The sequence below is a fragment of the Bubalus bubalis genome, chromosome 11 (genome assembly GCF_019923935.1).
Source record: "Bubalus bubalis isolate 160015118507 breed Murrah chromosome 11, NDDB_SH_1, whole genome shotgun sequence".
Classification (NCBI taxonomy): Eukaryota; Metazoa; Chordata; class Mammalia; order Artiodactyla; family Bovidae; genus Bubalus; species Bubalus bubalis.
Window position 1 is genome coordinate 14,583,399 of NC_059167.1, and position 20,270 is coordinate 14,603,668.

The 20,270-nt window shown below is 41.1% G+C and overlaps 2 protein-coding genes across 3 annotated transcripts in view; one reads left to right on the forward strand and one right to left on the reverse strand.

The window, feature by feature from the left end:
- Positions 1–212: 212 nt before the first annotated feature.
- Positions 213–11,981, reverse strand: SAMD15 (sterile alpha motif domain containing 15). The gene is given in 4 exon segments (XM_006052883.4): positions 213–2,312; positions 9,125–9,223; positions 10,268–11,872; positions 11,874–11,981. Coding segments are annotated over 4 exon segments (1,956 nt in total). The 5' UTR covers positions 11,904–11,981; the 3' UTR covers positions 213–2,090.
- Positions 11,982–12,120: 139 nt separating this feature from the next.
- Positions 12,121–20,270, forward strand: part of TMED8 (transmembrane p24 trafficking protein family member 8) — a 37,473-nt gene continuing 29,323 nt past the window's right edge. The window contains exon 1 of one of the 2 annotated variants that reach the window (XM_006052896.4): positions 12,121–12,386. In XM_006052896.4, the coding sequence (XP_006052958.2) occupies positions 12,269–12,386 (118 nt within the window). In that variant the 5' untranslated portion in view covers positions 12,121–12,268. Of the gene's footprint in view, positions 12,387–15,702; positions 16,056–20,270 lie in introns of those variants that run through there. The other variant, XM_044924699.2, reaches the window with a different exon arrangement.

Genomic DNA, 20,270 nt, shown 5'->3' on the forward strand with positions numbered 1-20,270 from the left:
GAGGAGGGTTCAGGATGGGGAACACATGTATACCTGTGGCGGATTCATTTTGATATTTGGCAAATCTAATACAGTTATGTTAAGTTTAAAAATAAAATAAAATTTAAAAAAAAAAAAAAGAAAAAAAAAATTCCACAAAGTACCTTCTACACTGTAGACATTAAATGACTAATGACTAAATGAGTAAATGAATGAAAAAAAAAAAAAAAAAGAAGCTATACTGTCATTATTAGATGGTTACATACTTTTTCTGTAGCATTCTTTTCCTATAGCAGTATGTAACTACATTCTATACAGTATATACATTCCTATAGCAGTATGTAACTACATTCTATACAGTATGTACATTCCTATAGCAGTATGTAACTACAATATGTAGCTACAGTAGATAGTTAGTCTTTTCCTGTAGTAGTGTGTAGCTAACAAATGAAACACCTTGATTTTCCTACAGTTTGGATAGAAAAATAAGATGTGTGGTAAACAATCACAGTATTCTTGCCTGGAGAATCCCCATGGACAGAGGAGCCTGGTCGACTATAATCCAGGGGGTCACAGTCGGACACGAATGAGCAACTAAGCACAGCACAGTTCAGATTTATTTCAAGTTTTGCAATTACTTTATGTCAATCAGAATAGAAAACAGTATTAGTAACAATCAAGTTGAGAAAGGATGGTGGTGACTATGCTGTCGCTGAACAGAACTACTGTTAGCCAAATGCTAAAGTACTTTCGAACAAAGCCATTCACTGTACATGGAAACCACCAAGGTCTGAGGTTAATCATTTACATTTTTCTCTTTTGCATGCTTGTGAGCCAAGCAGACTCAATGGTACTATCTTAAATGGTCCAAGATAAAATTTTGTTAGTCTGCTTGGGGAAAAGATTAGGTTCATCATCAAACAGTAATATTCTTGGTATGAAAGCTAAATTGAGGCACTGTTCTTTCTCTCACTGGGAAAAATAAAAAGGATTCCTTTGAATATTCATTCAGGTGTAAGGAACTGGATAGGGTACAGTGGTTTTTTGGATTAAGAAGTGTCCCTGGGAAGAGAAAGAGAAGTTAAAGTCTATGAAAGGAATCGGAGTCATTCAAGCAACAAAAAGTATTTTTAATTTCTTGTGAGCAGTCCAGTCATGCGTAGCCGCTGGTCTGTATTTCATTTTATAAAAGTCTGGTGGTACTGCATAGAAAGCCTTGTAGACAAACCCCAGACCTACTTCATGGTCTGTGATACTTCTATAAGCCATGCTGTTTTAACGGGTAAATACAAATCTAAAAAGATATTTAAAATTTTTTGTTCTCTGATGCCAAAAAGGAATGAGAACTCCCCCCGCCCCTACTTTTTCACAAAACATTTTCTTTTAAAACATGTTATTTTAATCCTTTTTCTCTGTTTTGGAGATGTATGCTAGTATTTTTTTAAAAGTGAATAAACCTGCCAGTTTTCCATCCCAGGACGGTCTTCTGGGGGCAGGGCTGTTGGAGCCACTTTGAAATGTGAGCATTTCAGGGGCACTTTGTCTTCCTGACGCTGGGAGTTTAGCCTCAGGGCTTGGCTCCAGGTAGTAACTTTCTGTTTGTCATAAAGATATGAAAAGTTTTAATTTCTTTTGGATACAGACAGTTAACATGTCAAGAATGGATCATATCTGCCTGGCTATATAAAAGGGTAAGAGGTCTTTGTCTCAGAAATCTCTTTAGTGACCTGCCTATAATGGGCATCACGGTCTGATTTAATGCTGATTCAATAATTATCTGGGATTATCTGAGTTGGCAGGTGATTTTACTTTCAGTTATGTTTTCCCAATGTGTTCCAAAACCAGATGAAGTAGTAGAATTTATCAGGAAGTCTTACGATTACCCAGAAAGAGAGCTGTTGCTATCTTTGTTTTAACAAGGGGCGAAGTTGAAACATAAATAAAGGGAGGGCGCTGTGAGTCAGTGGCAGAACTAGGAATGGACCAGCAGTTCAAACTCTGATTCTGAATGAAGAGGAGAAAGAAAACACAGAAATGCCTCATTTCTTCCCCCAGATAATTTAGTTTGATTTTCAAGTTAAGTGAGCCAGCTTGCCCTACAGGTCAATGGACTATAAAGCTGCATCATTCTCAAGGGTGGCCACCCGTGGAGCATGACCCTGTAATCCCGCTTCTCGTGCAAATTCAGACAAAGTCAAGGAATCAGACTTAACTCCACTATGACCTTTTCGCTCTAAAAATAAGCCAATATTGTCTCTGTAGGGAAGGCGGATGGAGCGTGTGAATAATGGCTCTTCGATTCCCAGCAGCTTCCGGGTATGCTGAGAAATTACCTGTAATGCAAGGATAGCTTTTTAATGGGAATTTCCTGAAAATACAACTATAATTCAGTAAGTTTTACTTAGTTTCATAGACCTCTTGAATGCTAACCCCTCAAGCTAGTTCTATGAGGAAATAAAACACTGAATACACTGAAAGTCTTCCCACCCTGGAATTATCAAAACACATTTCTTAAGAGAAACATCACATGATTTATCTTTCTACTTAAAGATGTTTCTAGGCCTTTGGATCAAATAGGCACAGATGGGTTCATTTCTCTCTTTTTTTGGCTGAGCAATCTGACCAACAATATGAGCAGATAATATGTTCAGATTAGGAGCCATGACTTTCTCTAGGAAGGTTAATAAATAACTTGTCTATAAGGGGCTCAGTTAATAATCAACTAAGAAAAAAATCATTACTCAAATAGTTATTTGGTGCATTGGACTGGAAATAAATCTCAAACACTAAAAAGCAGACATTAAAATTCCAGTTAAAATGCATTAGTGCTTACACTTGTGTATTTTTTTAAAATACTTTTGCCAGAATTTTCAATGTCTCTAAAATAGAGTTTGTATTCACTGAGTACCATGCCACTTGATATGCTCGATTAAACTGTCATTGCACTTTCAAAGTCTAGTTTTAATTGTAGATCTGCTATAACATTGCTATTTGAATTCATATTCTGCCTCTGGGTGAGAATGTAGTCCATGAGACTGCTGCTAGAACACAGTCAAAGGAGTACGTGGAATGAATTTGCATTTGTTTAAAAATACTGGCCATAGTTACAAGACTGTAAAATTCACACCACAGATATTTCTAAGCCTGATGCAAAAAGGCCCAGAAAGTGCATTTTAGATAAGATAGCTTTCTTCTCAAATCTGACTTAAATTGGAGTTGTTCAGACTCTAGGGGTGGTTGTAGGTAAAGGACAGAGTCTGTATCATTGCCTTGCACTCCCGGTGGGAATACTAATTGAGGTCTGTGGCCACTGAGGTTTCAAGATTCAAAAGACAGACACAGAGGAGTCCTTTAAGCTGAGTTCCAATTAAATGTGGAAGGAATGGAGAAATAGGGAATCATCGTTAGAATAACAGTAATAACTGATGCAAAGCTTTAAGGTGAAACAGGTAATTTGCATAGCCTCAAACTACCTCCCCCAGTATGTTTAATACTGGTGGTATTTACTCTAGGTCTGTGCTGTGCTGTGCTTAGTCGCTCAGTTGTGTCCAACTCTGCGACCCCATGGACTATAGTCCACCAGGCTCCTCTGTCCATGGGGATTCTCCAGGCAAGCATACTGGAGTGGGTTGCCATGCCCTCCTCCAGGGGATCTTCCCAACCCAGGGATTGAACCCGGGTCTCCTACATTGCCTGCAGATTCTTCACTCCCTCCAGGAGGCGGGGAGCTTAATTCTCCTCCCTTTGACTGTGGGTTGGACTCAGTAACTCACTTTTGATGAAGAGAATATGAAAGAGAAACACAGTAACTGTGGTGAAGAAATTTGCAGACACTACCTTAACCCAGTGATCAAAGTTAACATCTCCAGTAATAGATCATGTCAATGCCATGTACTTCCTGCTATGATTAACTGATATCATCATCTGTGTGATGGTTTCCCCACAAAGTATAATTCCATGGGAAACATGAGACAAACTGAGGGAAATCTACAAAATACCAGGCTGCTGCTGCTAAGTCGCATCAGTCGTGTCGGACTCTGTGCGACCCCATAGACGGCAGCCCACCAGGCTACTACTCTTCAAAGTGTCAAGGTCATGAAAGACAAAGAAAGATCAAGAAATTGTCCTATATTGGAGAAGACCAAGGAAACAGGACAGCTAAATGCAATCTCCAACTGGATCTTGGAATGAGAAAAGGACATCAGTGGGAGAACTGTCGAAGTCTGCATAAAGTCCATAGTTTGTTTAATAGTTCTGTGCTGGTGTTAATTTCTTTGTTTTGATAAAGGTATCCTGATTACATAAGATGTTAACGTTAGGGGAAACAGGGTTAAGAGTACATGGGAACTCTCTGTACTATCTTTGCAACTGTTCTGTAAAACTAAAATTACTTGAAAATTAAAAATTTTTTTTTCATTTAGTGACAATTGCTGACATGTTGTTTGTGACATGAGTTGTGCTATTTAAGCAGCTTGCAACAAGGCAGGTGAGTAAAATTGCTGGGTATTATAAAGCTGGTAAGGCTCTACTTTGAAATATACAATCAGGCATATAAAAGGAATGGGCAATTCATCTGTTCTTCTACAAGTATTTGTCACAAGGTTATCTGTTATCTTTTGTTCACTTGGAGTGAATGGTTAAAAATATTTTGAGAAATAATTTTTTAAGACAGAAAGCTAAAGTAAACACAGTGCTCTCTTGTCTATTAATAGCTTGTCCCTAGAGTAAGTAGGGACAAGAAAAGGACAATATAGAAATATTTTCTCCTTTTTTACCAAATGAGTGCATCACTACAAATGGGAAACACAGAAGAGCAGTTTCCAGAGCTCTCCTGGCCAGGGAAGAATAATAACTAGTGCTTCTTTTCTTCTGCACTCCTCCCAGTCTAACCTATACATTTAGCTCTTCTCTGGTCATCTTAATATGTCTTAGGAAGGACAAAGGGAAAGGTGAGTTATTTCTGTAGGGGAAGAATGAGTAGCTGCAAAATTATGAAAGTAAAAGGAAGTTGAAGAGAACAGAAACTGTCCATGAGTTAACTGCAAGGCTTATAAATGGGGCTTCCCTGGTGGCTCAGATGGTAAAGCGTCTGCCTGCAATGTGGGAGACCTGGGTTCGATCCCTGGGTCAGGAAGATGCCCTGGAGAAGGAAATGGCAACCCACTTCAGTATTCTTGCCTGGAGAATTCCATGGACAGAGGAGCCTAGCAGGCTATAATCCATGGGGTCCCAAAGAGTCAGACACGACTGAGCAACTTCACTTCACTTATAAATGGGAAGCACAGTTTATATGTGATCCAATTTCTTAGCAGCCATGTCCAAAATTCTGTACACTCAAGCAACCTGTCCCGACTCCTCCCCATCTCTAATGCCTATGAACGATGAAAATTGAGAGTTGGCATGAAAAAGATAGCTACACTGCTTAAATGTTGTTACGAGATAAAATTGTGGCCGTACTGTACTAGTGCTATAATTACAGTGGTGCGGTAACAGACGCTGAGTGTATCAGTAAGCAAGGCATCTGTGTATGCTTAAGGCCACTTTTGATCTCTAAAAAGTTACCTGTATCATAGTGTATAATTAGCTTTTTTTATGTGGACCTGTCAAGCAAAGCTTATCTAACATACCTGTATGAATATCTTGATCTTTGTTACCCTCGTAATTTCAAGGAGAGGCCATATTTGTCTACTGACTTTGATAACAAGTATTCCAAAGTTTGCTTATTCAAACTTTTTGGAATATAAGGAGAGACTACTGGGTTCATCGTTTACTCTTGAGGATTTCAGAAGATATTTAAGACCTCTTGCTTCTTGCAAGACTAGAAAAAGCATAATTAGAATTTTTATCATTCACATTGATATTGTACTTTTGGAATGAAAATGTCAAGGAAAGCAAAATGACTTGGCAGACTCTTAACACGTTCTCATGATGAAAAGTTGAAGTTTTTGGTGTTTAAATGTTTTAGGAATTTATATTACAAGTTACTGTACATTTTTGCAAAACTTTTGCAAAAACTTTTGCATAAACTTTTGCATTTCTGTTCCTTATTTTTATTTAGAAAATTGAGTACATTATATACATAGGTAGAAATTAGAGCTCATAAAAATGGCTGTAGTATCTTTGAACATAAAAAGGATAAGATATTTACCTCATAGTACTTGGTAGCTACATGAAAGCATGAGTGTAATTAATAATTTGTAATAAGTTGCCCTTTTCTATATTATGTATATGTGGGTTCACAGTTACAAAATTATTCATTTAAAGAGGCAATATTAAAAAAAGAGGCTATATAGTACAGTGGTTTAAATAGAGCATGGATTGGGATATTACACAGAATATATTTGAATCCTGGCTCTTATTATCTGAATGATTTTGTGTAAGTTGCTTCACCTTTCTGGCTTCAGTTTTCTCTTCTGTAAATGGGGATTAAATGAAGTGATAGATGTATGGTGTCCAACATACAGTAAAAACTCACAGAGGATAGCTATTGATGGAGTACAAGAGACTAAATGTTCACTTCAGTTCAGTCGCTCAGTCGTGTCCGACTCTTTGTGACCCCAGGAATCGAAGCACGCCAGGCCTCCCTGTCCATCACCAACTTCCGGAGTTCACTCAGACTCATGTCCATCAAGTCTATCTCATCCTCTGTTGTCCCCTTTTCCTCCTGGCCCCAATCCCTCCCAGCAACAGAGTCTTTTCCAATGAGTCAACCCTTCGCATGAGGTGGCCAAAGTACTGGAGTTTCAGCTTTAGCATCATTCCCTCCAAAGAACACCCAGGGCTGATCTCCTTTAGAATGGACTGGTTGGATCTCCTTGCAGTCCAAGGGACTCTCAAGAGTCTTCTCCAACACCACAGTTCAAAAGCATCAATTCTTTGGTGCTCAGCTTTCTTCACAGTCCAACTCTCACATCCATACATGACCACTGGAAAAACCATAGCCTTGACTAGATGGACTTTGTTGGCAAAGTAATGTCTCTGCTTTTGAATATGCTGTCTAGGTTGGTCATAACTTTTCTTCCAAGGAGTAAGCGTCTTTTAATTTCATGGCTGCAATCACCATCTGCAGTGATTTTGGAGTCCAAGAAAATAGTCTGACACTGTTTCCACTGTTTCCCCATCTATTTCCCATGAAGTGATGGGACCGGATGCCATGATCTTCGTTTTCTGAATGTTGAGCTCTAAGCCAACTTTTTCACTCTCCTCTTTCACTCTCATCAAGAGGCTTTTTAGTTCCTCTTCACTTTCTGCCATGGAATACGCATTTAACAATTTAAAGGATTTCTTTATATCTTGTTGTCAGAAAAAGGAGTTTATATATTAACAAGGATAATTTTCTTACTGTCTAAATCATATGACTTATGGAATTATATAGTTCTAAGGGCTGATCAAGAGTTACCTAGGGGGAAACTCCTTGGCAGTCCAGTGGTTAGTATTCTGTTCTATTGCTGATGAGAACTCGGGTTTAATACTTGGCCAGGGAACTCAGATCCTGCAAGCCATGTGGCGTGGCCAAAAAATAAATAAAACTCACCAAATTCCCCTTGGGTGGGGAAAAAGAAAAGAAAAAAGGAGTCACCTAGGAAACAAATTCCAGGGCCTACCAGAGACCTAATGAATCAAAAGCTCTGGAGCCTGGAACCCAGGAATTTTTTTTTTTTTTTTTAATCTCATTTGATTCCAAAGCCTATCCAAGATTAAGAACCACCAAGGCAGAGCATTTATGGGCAAAAGTGTAATGAATGAAACCACTGGTATGTTGAGATGGGAGGTATTTAAGCAAAGGTTAGAAATGAAATTATATATGGGAAGTTTTGTACACTACAAAACACTATACATGGAGGGTACTGTTATGCAAAGATAATCATGGACTGTTGGTGCTGGAGAGATCTTAGGAAACTGAGATCCAGAGAGGTTAATGTTAACTTGTTTCAAAGTTAAGGAGTAGAGCAAGCAAAACGCACATGGTGGTTTTTTTTTTTTTTTAGTGCCATATGGGTGTTAAGAGACATAAAATGCAGGACAGCTTTGGAGGTGAGGCTACCATGGGCTGGGAAGATGGGGAAAAATTTTCTGGGGAGATGAGAATTGGCTGGGGTCATGAAGGATGACTAAGATTCATAGTAGTCATGCAGGGGGAGGGGGAACTGAACAAAGATGTATTAGTAGGAGGAGGAGTGCATGACACAGGTTTGCAAGGGTGTGAGCTTGACCTGTGAGGCTGGAGCAGGAGATTCATGGTGGTGGGAGAACACGTGTGGAGGATCCTGAATCCTAAGCTAAGGAGTTGTGTGTGTGCTTAGTTGCTCTGTTGTGTCCGACTCTTTGCAACCCCATGAACTGTAGCCAGCCAGGATCCTCTGTCCATGGGGATTCTCCAGGCAAGAATACTGGGTGGGTTGCCAAGCCCGCCTCCTGGGGAATCTTTCCAACCCAGGGATTGAACCCAGGTCTCTCTCATTGCTAGAGGATTCTTCACCATCTGAGCCACAAGGGAAGCCCACCACTGTGAAGCTAAGGAGTTGAGACTATCCAAAGAAGGCTTCTGAGGAGAATACTGTGTAAATGGTTGGAAAGTGACAGTCTAAAATCAGGGCCCTTGAATCCAAAGGGCCTGTGCTATGCTACATTGGTTTGGTTGTGTCCAACTCTATTGTGACCCTATTGTGAGCCCATCAGGCTCCTCTGTCCATGGGATTCTCCTGGCAGGATTCCTGGACTGGGTCACCATGCCCTCCTCCAAGGGATCTTCCCAACCCAGGGACTGAACCCATGTCTCTTGTGTCTTGTGCATTAGCAGGTGGATTCTTTACCACTAGCACCACCTGGAAAGCTCCCAAAGGGACTATAGACAGAGGCTAAAAGCAGGCTACTGGAATGTTGTGTATATTCTAGTAAAGGTCTGAGAAAGGTCTGAACAAGTGGGAATGGAGAAAACCAGATGCTATAGGAGGAGAGATAGTTCTTGGGATCTTTGTGGGGAATCAAAGGAAAGAGTGGAAGCAACCACTTTGAGCCTGGGGCACTGGGAGTATGATAACACCACTGGCAGAAATCGAAGGCCAGGTTGGAATAAAAGGAGGTTGGTTTGAGATAGATGGTAGTACTGCTGCAGTGCTCTATCAGGACACCATACACAACTCACCTTCATGTGCTCAAAATCTGTTATCCCCATCTGAGGGAGGTTTGAGCAGTTCACATGTATGAGTTTTCGGCCACTGATGAAGTTTGTGGTAAAACACTCCTGTCGGTACAATGAGAACATCACTCAAAAGATGGATGGCAAACACAGGAAGAAAAAGCAAGAAAGAGAAAGGGAGGAGGGAAAGAAGGAAAGAGGCAAGGAGGGAGGGATAAATAAATCATGTTTGTTGCTAGCGCTGTACTGAGAAAAAATAATTTTAATAATCCTAATAATCCTACATATTTTAAACTCAATTAAATTTCATACTGCTGCTTATTTTTATTTTTGGGGGGTATGATACAACCAGTGCTTCTTTCTTACCTGAACTACATTTTTAAGTAGAGAAGTACCAAAGATTTCAGATCTTGCGTTGTTTGTAGTAGCCTAAGAACATACTTGGCAGTGAAATAAGAGGATTCACTCCATTTTAAAAAGAAAACTAGTCTTGGTTAATTGGCTATAAAAATTAGTACTGGTGGGTGATCACAATACATATAACACATTTGGGGTAGATACTAACAATACAAGTTCAAGTTAAGGGAGCTGCTAATAAAAACAAAGTACGAAAAATACCTCAGGGACTTCCCTGGTAGTCCATCCAGTGGTTGGGAGTTCACCTTCTGGTGTGGGGGATGGATGCAGGTTCCATCTCTGGTCGGGGAGTTGGGATCTCACATGCCACAGAGCAGTTACCAAGCTTATGAGCCGCAATGAAGACCCAGTGCAGCCAAAAAATAATTTTTTTTAAGCTTAAAAAAAACCCCAAACCAAAAAAAATCTACCATGGATGAAATCTTTTTAGGAATACAGAGTTCTATGAAAAGAAGCCTACATAAATTAGTCTTTATTTAAGGATTGTAGAGAAGTATAATCACTGTGATGAATAGGAAAAACAAATGTGACCTTTCCCTCCTCTCCCAATATACAAATATATGTATATATCAGTGCAAAGGCCAAATTAAAATCCAAGTTACCTCTACCATCGTCCATGCCTGTCCTACACTTCTTCCAGTGAAGATGCAAAATCTCAGGTAAGGATAGAGGAATAAGAAGTAAAGGAATGAGAGTATGTAACACACACGCACAAATGTTATTTTTGTGTACCTTGTACTGAGGGAAGCCTAGCTGGCAAATCCATGTGGCAACTTTTTCTGGGCTCCACTGAAGATACTCAAATTGTAGATCAGAATTTTTTTCTGGCTGGGTGTCTCTATCTTTATATACCAGTTTCATTGACTCTAGGGACAGATCTTGCTTTTCACCACAGGACTCTTTTAAATCCCTCTGAGACTCAGAGAAAAAGGAGTAGAACTCATAATTGGTATCACAAAGCTGGAACAGATTTTGGAGTTCTTTAGAAAACTCATCTGTATTCACTGAGTCTACATCACTTATTGGAAGAGGCTCTAATACATAGTCTTTTGAAACTTTAGTTTCTTTTATTAACAACTTTCCTATTGGATAGTCAGAGTACTCAGCCTCATCCCTGTTGACAGAATGTTTAAATTTGATTGCTTCTGGCCTATCTTCCTTGGCAAATTCTACAGGTGTCTCTCTTCTAAGTAGTTGTTTGGTTTTATCCAATAACTCTAAATCTATCTCCCTAGTTGGCTCTGTTTGTGTCTTCTCTTGCACCTCTGGTTTGATCTGTGGTGGCACTTGACCTGTTTCTTCAGTTTTCTCTGGTTCTTTCTTTGGAAACTCTGCTTTAGTTTGTTCTGGGGGCTCTGGACCCTTCTCCTCAGTTGACTTTCTTAGTGTCTCCTCTGATCTGAACTTCTGTGATGGTGTTAGATCTGTCTCCTCGGTTGACTTTTTCTGCTTATCTTTTTTATCTGCTGGTTTGGTGTCCTGTGGTGGCTCTAGAACTCTCTCTGAAGTTGACTTACTTGGTGTCTCCTCCTGAACTTCCGGTGTGGTCTTTCCTGATGGCTCTCTAACTGTTTCCTCCATTGGTTTTCCTGACTTTTCCTCAGAAAACTCTGATTCGATCTCTTCTAGTGGCTCTGGAGTTTTTTCTTGTGTTTCCTCAGTAGCCGTACTCGGTTTCTCTTCTGGAAACTCTGGTTTGGCCTGCTCAGGTGACTCTGTCCTTTTCTCTGTAGGTGACTTACTTTGTATTTCCTCTGGATTCTCTGATGTGGTCACCTTTGGTGGCTGTTGATCTGCCTCTTCAATTGATTTTCTTGGTTTCTCACTTGGAGATTCTGGTTTGGTCGGCTCTGTAGGTTCTAGACCTGTCTTTTCATATTGCTCTCTGAGTGTCTCCTCTGGAACCTCTGGTTTGCTCTCTTCTATGGGTACATCCTCAGGAACATCCGGTTTGGCTTCCTCCTTTGGTTCCTCATGCTTTCTGTCCACAGGGCTTTGCAAATCCTTCAAAAGCTCTCTTTCTATCTGTCCAAAAGTCTCTGATTTTACCTCTAGGGGAATCCCTAGCTCAACCTCGCTGAAAAGGTCTATCCTGGACTTGTGGGGAACCTCTTCCTCGGAGGTCCAGGTTGGTTTTAGGTGCAGAGGCACATCTTTAGCACTCTCTGGTGTCTTCTCTTTGCAAGCCTCTTCCTCTGTCTCTGGCTGTGGCTCTTGGTCAATCTCTACAGGAATTGGGCCTGCCTCTGCCACGCTGCCTGGTTCGATATCTTCGGTCACCTGAAGAAACTGAAGTTTCGGTCTCTCAGTCTTCAGGTCTTCATTTTCGTCAGAGGGGGGAATCGTAATCCTCTGGGACTTCAGCCATGACGCAGATGAGCCGTCGCGCCCAGGCCGCCTAGCAACTCCAACTTCCGACAGCGTCTCTATGGAGACCACGACTTCCGGCCAGGTCTCAAGGAATCTTCCCCCTCCCCGGGTTTTGTTTGTTCTTTCAAGCACTGACTAAAAATCTGCCATAGCTGACTGAACTGAACACCCCCCCGTGCCCCGCCCCCCGAGCCCGGGTCGCCAGCCTTCGCTGACCAGAGCTCCCGTGAGGGCGTGGGGGCCGGCTCGCTGCCCCTTCCGGCCCGCGGGCTTCGCTCGGCTCTTCGCGGCGGAGCTCGGCCTTCGGCTGTTTCCGGAGCTCCCGGTGGCGGGCGGCAGAGGCGCTGCGGGCGCGGGCTGCAGATGTCGGACCCACGGGCGGCTGAGGGGCCGGGCGTCTGGAGCCCCGCAGCCCGCCGAGGGCCGGCGCGCGGCCTCGGGGACGGCTCGGGAGTGGAGGGGAGCCAGGCGGCCGCCTCAGGTACGCAAGGCCGGGCGCCGGCGGGTGCGTGCCGCCGGCCTCGGGGCCCCGCGCTTCGGCGCGAGGCTCGGGCGAGCTCCGTCCGGCGATGCCTGGAGGAGCGGACCGGCCTGGGGGGAGCCCCTTCGCGCGCGGAGCCCCTGCCTCGGCTCCTGCCCGGGCCCCGACCCTCCTGCGCCTAGCACCCCCATCCCAGCCGCTGCCATTCTCCGGGCTTGCTCTTCGCTCGAGATTATTTTCTACTTCTGTTTTCGAAATGCCTTAGTTCCTGCCCGCTTCCTTTCTTAGATCAGCCCGGGTGGTAGTGACCGAGCTGCTGTGCCCCCGGCGGCTCTTAAACCTTCAGCACACGCCCGTCCATCACTCCTTGGCTGCTGACCCCCGACCCCGCCGCCCTGGCTGCCCCGGGGTTTCTGGCTACCCGCCCTGATCCTCACCTCTGTTTCAAGTCCCGACCTTCTTCCACGCGCCTCTCCGCCCGCATCCGAAGAGGCAGCCTCGCCTTCATCTGTCCAGAATCCTATTTGCTCTAGCCTCTTTCCCTCTCCTCCACGCCCTGCACCTAGGCCCCCCGCACCTCATCTTGCATCCTTTTCTGTCCATCAAGAGTGGGCGGCATGAAAAGCAGAGTTGGAAGTTATGCAGGCTCTGGGGTCTCTTTGAATGAACATAGCGGCCAAGGCAGGAAATAGCGTCCAAGTAGGAACGTTGGCGACCTGCCTCATTCTCCGGGACCCTCTTCTTCTTGTTCAGGAGACTTATCTCGTTTCTACCCACGCTGGTTTCCTCTGTGTGGATTGCTACATTGTTCGAAGGCGAAAGTGTCCCGCGGTTGCACTTTTACCTTTCACGTCTCCTTATCTCTACAAGGAATGCAACTGAAAAGATGCTCCTTTGAAATACAAAAGGGTAGGTGGGGAGAGAACTGGGCTCCCCAAGTAACAAGTATGAATTAACTTCCCAGTTCTGAAATTAAAATCGACCCCATATAGTACAGGTGGTGCCATGGTGCCTGCGTTGGAGGCTGATTCTTTCATTTACTTGGGCAAGTTATTTTTCTATTTGTTTCCTCATCTATACACTGTAGTACCTGCCTGAAAGACTGCTGGGAGGGTTGCATAGACCAGTGTGTATGAGGCACTTGGTGCCTAGCCCAGGGTATGCACGATTACTGGTGTTACCCATTACTGTGAGAATAAGGTCTGTTTTTGCGCACTGAAACTCCACGTGCGGTCAGAGGTGTTCTTGAATGTGTATCTTCCAGCATGGTGACTTTCTTTGTCTTTTTCTTCTGTCCTAAATAGCTCCCATTTCCTAATGGGCCAAGGTACTTGGGACACACACACATAAACCCCTTTGAATCACCCAGCTTTTTCCTTTTCCTGTGACTTTATGTTCTCTTACTTTAAAACGTTTAACAATTTTTGGCTTTTTCCTTCTTACGAACTCTGATGCTTTGTAGTAAATCAGAAATTTTAAGCCTACTTTCTGAAAGATTGAGCAAATGAACACTCAGAATGTCTCATTAACATCTGTTCCTTGCATCTATCAATATTTATAAATTAAGGCTTTTTTTTACTTCCTCTTTAGATCTTTGTGGCAAATATGCCCAAGCACTTTAAATATAAAGGCCTTAAGAATAGTCCAGAAATGTGTCGGAGGATAGTGGGTTTGTCTCTGAGTGTGTCTCCCCCCAGCCCACCCCTTGTAATTGGTTCCTGCATTCACATTTTCCTCCCAGGACTTACTTGATAGAAATACTTATGATTACTTCCTTCCTCTTGCCCTCAGAAAGCAGGGTGAGTGTTGTTTTCTTTTATGTTGTGTAGGGGTTTGTTATTGTGGTCCAGAACAACCTCTTCCCCTTGAGGTAACCTTTGTTGTTAATAAAATAGCTAATAAAATAATAGTAATGAGAGCTTACACTAATTGAATGCTTACTCTGTGCCAGAATGTGGAAAAAGATTTCCTTGTATTATCTGACTTAATCCTGTCAACAGTCATTTCCTCCCCATTTTACAGAGCAAGCTACAGCTGAGAGAGGTTAACTTACTTGCCCAAGTTAGGTGTGGAGTTTTCACCATCTGTATGAAATTGTTACTTTGTTTTGATGAAGTTCCCAATAGTATATTTATTTTGGGGCCATTAATCAAGCATTGATATTCTCGGGCAGGTAATGGTCTTTGCCATCAAGGGGTTTTTAGTTTGGTAAAATGAGAGTGCCAGGAAGAAAAATCAACAATTCAAAACTTCATATAATTGGGTGTCTGTTATTGCAGTTGTTTATGTGCGTACCCCCAAGAAGTCAGCTGGAGGGTGGAGATAGAGTCTATCTTGTCTATTTCTCTCCTGGAGCCCTTGATGTTGTGTCCTAGGTGTTCTGGAAATGCTTGCCAGATTGTGAGACAAAGTCTCAACATACATAGAGATTTGAAGGAGCATCCAGTGTGTATCAGGAATGTTCTTTAGGTTAAAGCAGTGGTTCTCAACCAGGAGAGATTTTGCCTCTCCTAGGGGACATTTTGATTGTCACTTGGGTTGGGGAGGAGAGGAAGTGCCATCACTGAGATACTGAGACTCAGAAACTTCCATCCATGTATAGGAAAGAAGTAAAATATTAGTTGCTCAGTCGTGTCCAACTCTCTGCGACCCCATGAACTGTAGCCCACGAGGCTCCTCTGTCCGTGGAATTTTCTAGGCAAGAATATTGGAGTGGGTTGTCATTTCGTTCTCCAGGGGATCTTTCCAACCCAGGGATCGAACTGGGGTCTCCTGCTTTGCAGGCAGATTCTTCACTGGGTGAGCCACCGGGTGAACATCCTCCAGTGCATAGGACTGCCCCCACACAGAATTATCTGGTCCCAGGTGTCAGTAGCGCTGCTATCGAGAAATCCTGAGTTAGAGTTAAGCTGGGTTCCAAAGCGCTGTGGACAGCATGCATTTGTCTTAGCTCAGAGGTATGTAGGCTTGGGAGTAAACTCAATACGCAGCTTCAAATTAGGAGTTTGATTGAATCCTTGTGCCGCCTTCCTCTGGAAAATGACCCAATGAGTAAGCAATGGTGTAACCAATAGAGACCTAAAAATGAAATCAAGAGGTTTCTGTCATCCTTTCTTAGAGGGAAAAGTGCAGTAAGAAATGAGATTGGTCATGCAGTTGTTATTGAATTAAGGGTTTAGATGTCTCAGTGTGTCTTATTCTTTCAAAGCAGGAATTTATAATTATCCAGAATAACTGTGACTTGTTTTTAAAAAGTATTCTCAATAGAGACTACCTTTTCAGGGTCTTCATATTTGTCAGCTGAGGTTTTGGTCATGAACTAAGAAAAATGTTGATGTTCTGAACTAAGCTCTCCAGTGGTCATAGTGTTCTTGTTGCTTTATGAACTGTAATTATTTTTAATAGTCTTTTATTTGGGGCACCTGGGTCCTTCAGTTCCCAAGAGGAGAGAGTGAGCACTCGTTATAGAGTGAAACTCTGAGGCATACGTTACATCACTTAAGAACAGGTCTTTTCATTCTTTCATTGTTGGTTGGTTTGTAGTTTAGGGAGCTTTGGGGAAAATAAAGGGCTAAGTCTGTTATAACCTTGAAGTCAGCAGTAGAACTTGGTCTGTTGTATATGACCCTGAGCTATCAACTCATGTAGACCGTCAAGGACTGCAAACAGGTCAGGTGAACTTGAACTTGTTTGTTATTCGTATGTAGGACTTAGAGCAGTGCAATAAGTCTTTCTCCAGTTTTGAAAATGTTGCTTATCTGTGGCTATTTCAATTTCAATTAAAATTTTAAAATTAGTAGTTATCGTGTTAGATGGAGCAAAAGAGTGGATGTCCATGCCAAAGAGTCCCTGTGGTTTGGGGGTTTCTATTGTAGTTTTTTATATCAAAAGAGTATAAATTTCTTCTGCCTGTGGTTATTTCTTTTTTTTTTTTTTTTTTTACAGCAGTTGTGTTTTTATGCTGTTGAGGTGGTCAATTTAGTCCCGTCATAATTCTGTTTGTAACGGTACAACCGAGGTTTGTAATCTGAATGACCATGGAGTGTGACCCATTCCCGAGGGCTAAGGAGAAACTGGATCACATGGACGTGGTCTCTGGATTTGGTTGGACTCTAAACTCAGCTGGTTTCTTTTCGTTTAAGCTTCTTGAATCTATAACCACGTAACCTGCTTTTGGTTCCTCTGTAGTTGAATCTAAGAGGCTAGGCTAATTATCTCTTCGCTGCCTGTTTAGTGAAGGGAAAGTCCTATGAGACCTATTCTGAAGAACCCTGACCTGATATTCAAATACTTTAGAAAAAGCCAGTGTTTTGGTTCTCTTTGTAGAGAGTACAAAGTACACACTACATTTAAATCTGTAGCATGACCAGAATGTCTAAAACCTTATTCTGGTAACATAGAAAGAAAACATGTTTTTAAAATTGTCAGATGTAAAATAAATTATTTTAAGAAAATTTCTTTTTTCCTTCTCACTTTTGCTATAAAGGCCATCAATTCAAAACTGAGTTATTCTCTCTCTTTCTTTTTCTTCCTTAGTTTTTTTGGTCTCATCGTGTGGCGTGCAGGATCTTAGTTCCCCAACCAGGGATTGAACCTGTGTCCCCTGCAGTGGAAGCTTGGAGACTTAACTACTGGACTGTCAGGGAAGTCCCTAAAAATTGAGTTATTCTTTTTTAAAATTGTTTTTGGCTGAGCCACGTAACTTGTGGGATCTTAGTTCTCTGACCGGGGATTGAACCTAGTCCTCAGGCAGTGAAAGCAATGAGTCTTAACCACTGGACCGCCAGGGAATTCCCTAACATTGAGTTATTCTTGAGTTTCCTGTTTCTTCTTTCTGTTCATTGTTTCCAAGACTTTGGCCTTTCAGTTACCACAGTCAGAATTTTTGCCACGTTAGAGAATACATTCTAATGGTTATTTTTTTTTTCTTTAAATTGATGTTTAAAATATTGTTTCATTCTAAATAATATTCATAATATTACTAGTTTGATGCATCAGTTTTCCTAAGACGTATGAAAATAAATACCATTAAAATAAAAAACATTGTCCTAAGTACCATCCAAATTTGCAACACTTGTCCTGGTTTCTCTGTTCTCTTCTAGGAATACTTGTAGAATTGGTCTACATTTGGCTGACATAGTAAAAGCTATACTATAGAGAAATTGGCTTTTTCTTCTTTATAGTGTTCTTAACTTTACTAACTAAATTTAGGAAACCTAAAAAGCTGTGTTTGTAATTGTTTTCTTTCTCTGTAAAACAGGACTGCAACACTTTAAACTTCTGGAAATAAACATATATTTCTTCTTTTCTTCCTTCCTGCCTCTTTAAATCCAATTACAAGTTATTTTAACAGTAGTTCTTATATAATTTAGTGAATATCTTTAACCTTAAAAATCAAAAGCAGTATCTCTTTTCACTCTTTTCCCCCGCATATATTCAGTCTTTCAGATGCTATGGGAAGTGGCTTTTCACATATGAAAGATGCTCAGCCTAACTTATTGTGAGGAAAGTGGAAATCATAACTGTGTTGGGTAGTTTGATGTCTCACTGGTGATAAGGGTGTGCAGAAACAAACACTTTCATGCATTGCTGAAGGGGGTGGAAATTGGTACAAATGCTATGGAGGGCAATTTGTCAATATCTTTCAGAATTACAATATATGTCCTTATTGCCCCACTTTTTCCAGGAGTTTATCCTATAGATCACACACCTGTTTAATTAAAACAAATACAAGTTTATTATAGCATTGCTTGTAATGGTGAAAGATTGGAAAAAACATAAATGTCCATCAATAGGGAACTGGTTAAATGAATTATGGAATACACTGCCAGTGAAATATTAACCAGCTGTGGAAAGGAATGAGGAAGTTTGTTATATATAGTTACGGAAAGGTCTCTGAGATATAAGTGGAGAAAACAAAGCATGTGTTAGGATGTCTAGTATGTTCATTATTTGTATGAAAAAATGTATATATATATTTTTTTCTTTTTATACACACACTTTTTTAATGTAAAATATCTCTGGAAGACTACACAAAACCTAATAACATTGGAGGTAGGGACTGAGAATGGAGGAAGTTTTCTCTGTATACCTTTATGGTTTTTGAATTTTGAATAATGTGCATATATTACGTATTCAGAAAAACTATACACAAGTATGTTATGAGATTCTTCACTGTGTTTATTTTGTAAGTTACAGCCATTCTACATATCTCTTTTTGCTCATCAGGAACTGACTTCTGGACTTTTTTCTCTCAGATGAAATTTCTATGAAATACAGTTTGCAGATCTGCTTAGGGATTATTTTCATGTAATACTTTTTTTAATTGAAGTATAGTTGATGTATAATATACAGATTACAGGTATACAATATAATGATTCATTATTTTTAAATGTTATACTCCATTTATAGTTATTATAAAATATTTGCTATGTTCCCCATGTTGCACAATATATCCTTGTTAGCTTATTTTATTATGTTAGTCTTTAAATCCACTTCTGTCTTCCTTTGTTGTGCTGTGCTGTGCTTAGTCTCTCAGTCGTGTCTGACTCTTTTGCGACCCCACGGACAGTAGCCCGCCAGGCTCCTCAGTGCATGGGATTCTCCAGGCAAGAATACTGGAGTGGGCTGTCATGCCCTCCTCCAGGGGATCTTCCCAAACCAGGGCTCAAACCCAGGTCTCCCACATTGCAGGCAGATTCTTTACCATCTCAGCCACCAGGGAAGCCTTATTTTTGTGCTAATTTTCATTTCTGTCTTCAAGTTCAATGTTATCGAAGTATTCATTATGACTCACTACTTACAGAGGCTTATACTGTTTTCCAGTGACAGACAGAAGGCAGACTTTTAAAGTTTCTGTTTTGTTTCCATTTTATTCACTAAGGTATCTTCAAACTGAAAAGGGGCGAGGCAATGCAGGTTTCTGTTTTGAGTAATGGCAGACTAGAGAATTGGGGTTAGTTATCCCACTGGAGACAATTAGGAGATAATTGTTGAAATATAAATATCTGCTTAAAGATCCTGGAGATTCATTACTCGGGTAATGAATGATTATTAGACTGTGATCCATGTGAGGGCAGAGAGAGAGGGGACCGAGGATCAGAGTCCAATTTGGGGTTCTTCTGTCCTCTGAGAGGATATGCTGGACTCGTAAGTGGACAGACTGAATGGCAAGACTGTGAAAGCATGTCTCTGAATTAAAGCAACAGGGATTAATCAAGGGGGAACCCTGGTGAACCCCCGTTTCTCTGGGCTAGAACCTTGAAAGCCTATGTTCTAGAAGTAAGGGTAAGTTAGAAGCAGCCCATTGCAGAGACTACAGCTCAGCTTTAGAAACATCTGAGTTCATGAAATTGGGTTAAGATTACCCCAGGGTGTTAGTGCCCCCTCATTATGGAAAAAGCAAAGCCAAATCTTTTCTGAAGGGTCACTGTAGTCTTCAAATTATTTTGACAGACAGTTTTGTGAGACAGTTTCTGGCATGTATCAGAAATGACCAGATGCATGAAAAGACACAATCTGAACAAAAATCAAACAATGAGTAAAACTGGATCCACAGGAACATCAGATTTTAGAGTTACCAGATATAGACTTTAATTATATTGTAATTTAATATAATTCAACTATACCATTATACTATAGTATAGTATAGTGAATATACTATTCAACTATACTTCAATTAAAAATTGTATTTACTGTTTTCAAAGAGATAAAAGAGAAGCTTGAGAAATTTGGCAGAAAATTGAAATTTATAAAAATAGAACCAATGAGCAATTCTGTAACTGAAAAATACAGATGAAAATGAAGAACTCTGTTGATAGGTCTAACAATAAGTTATTACACCTGAAGAGAGAATAGTGGACTGGAAGAAAGGTCAGAAGAAAA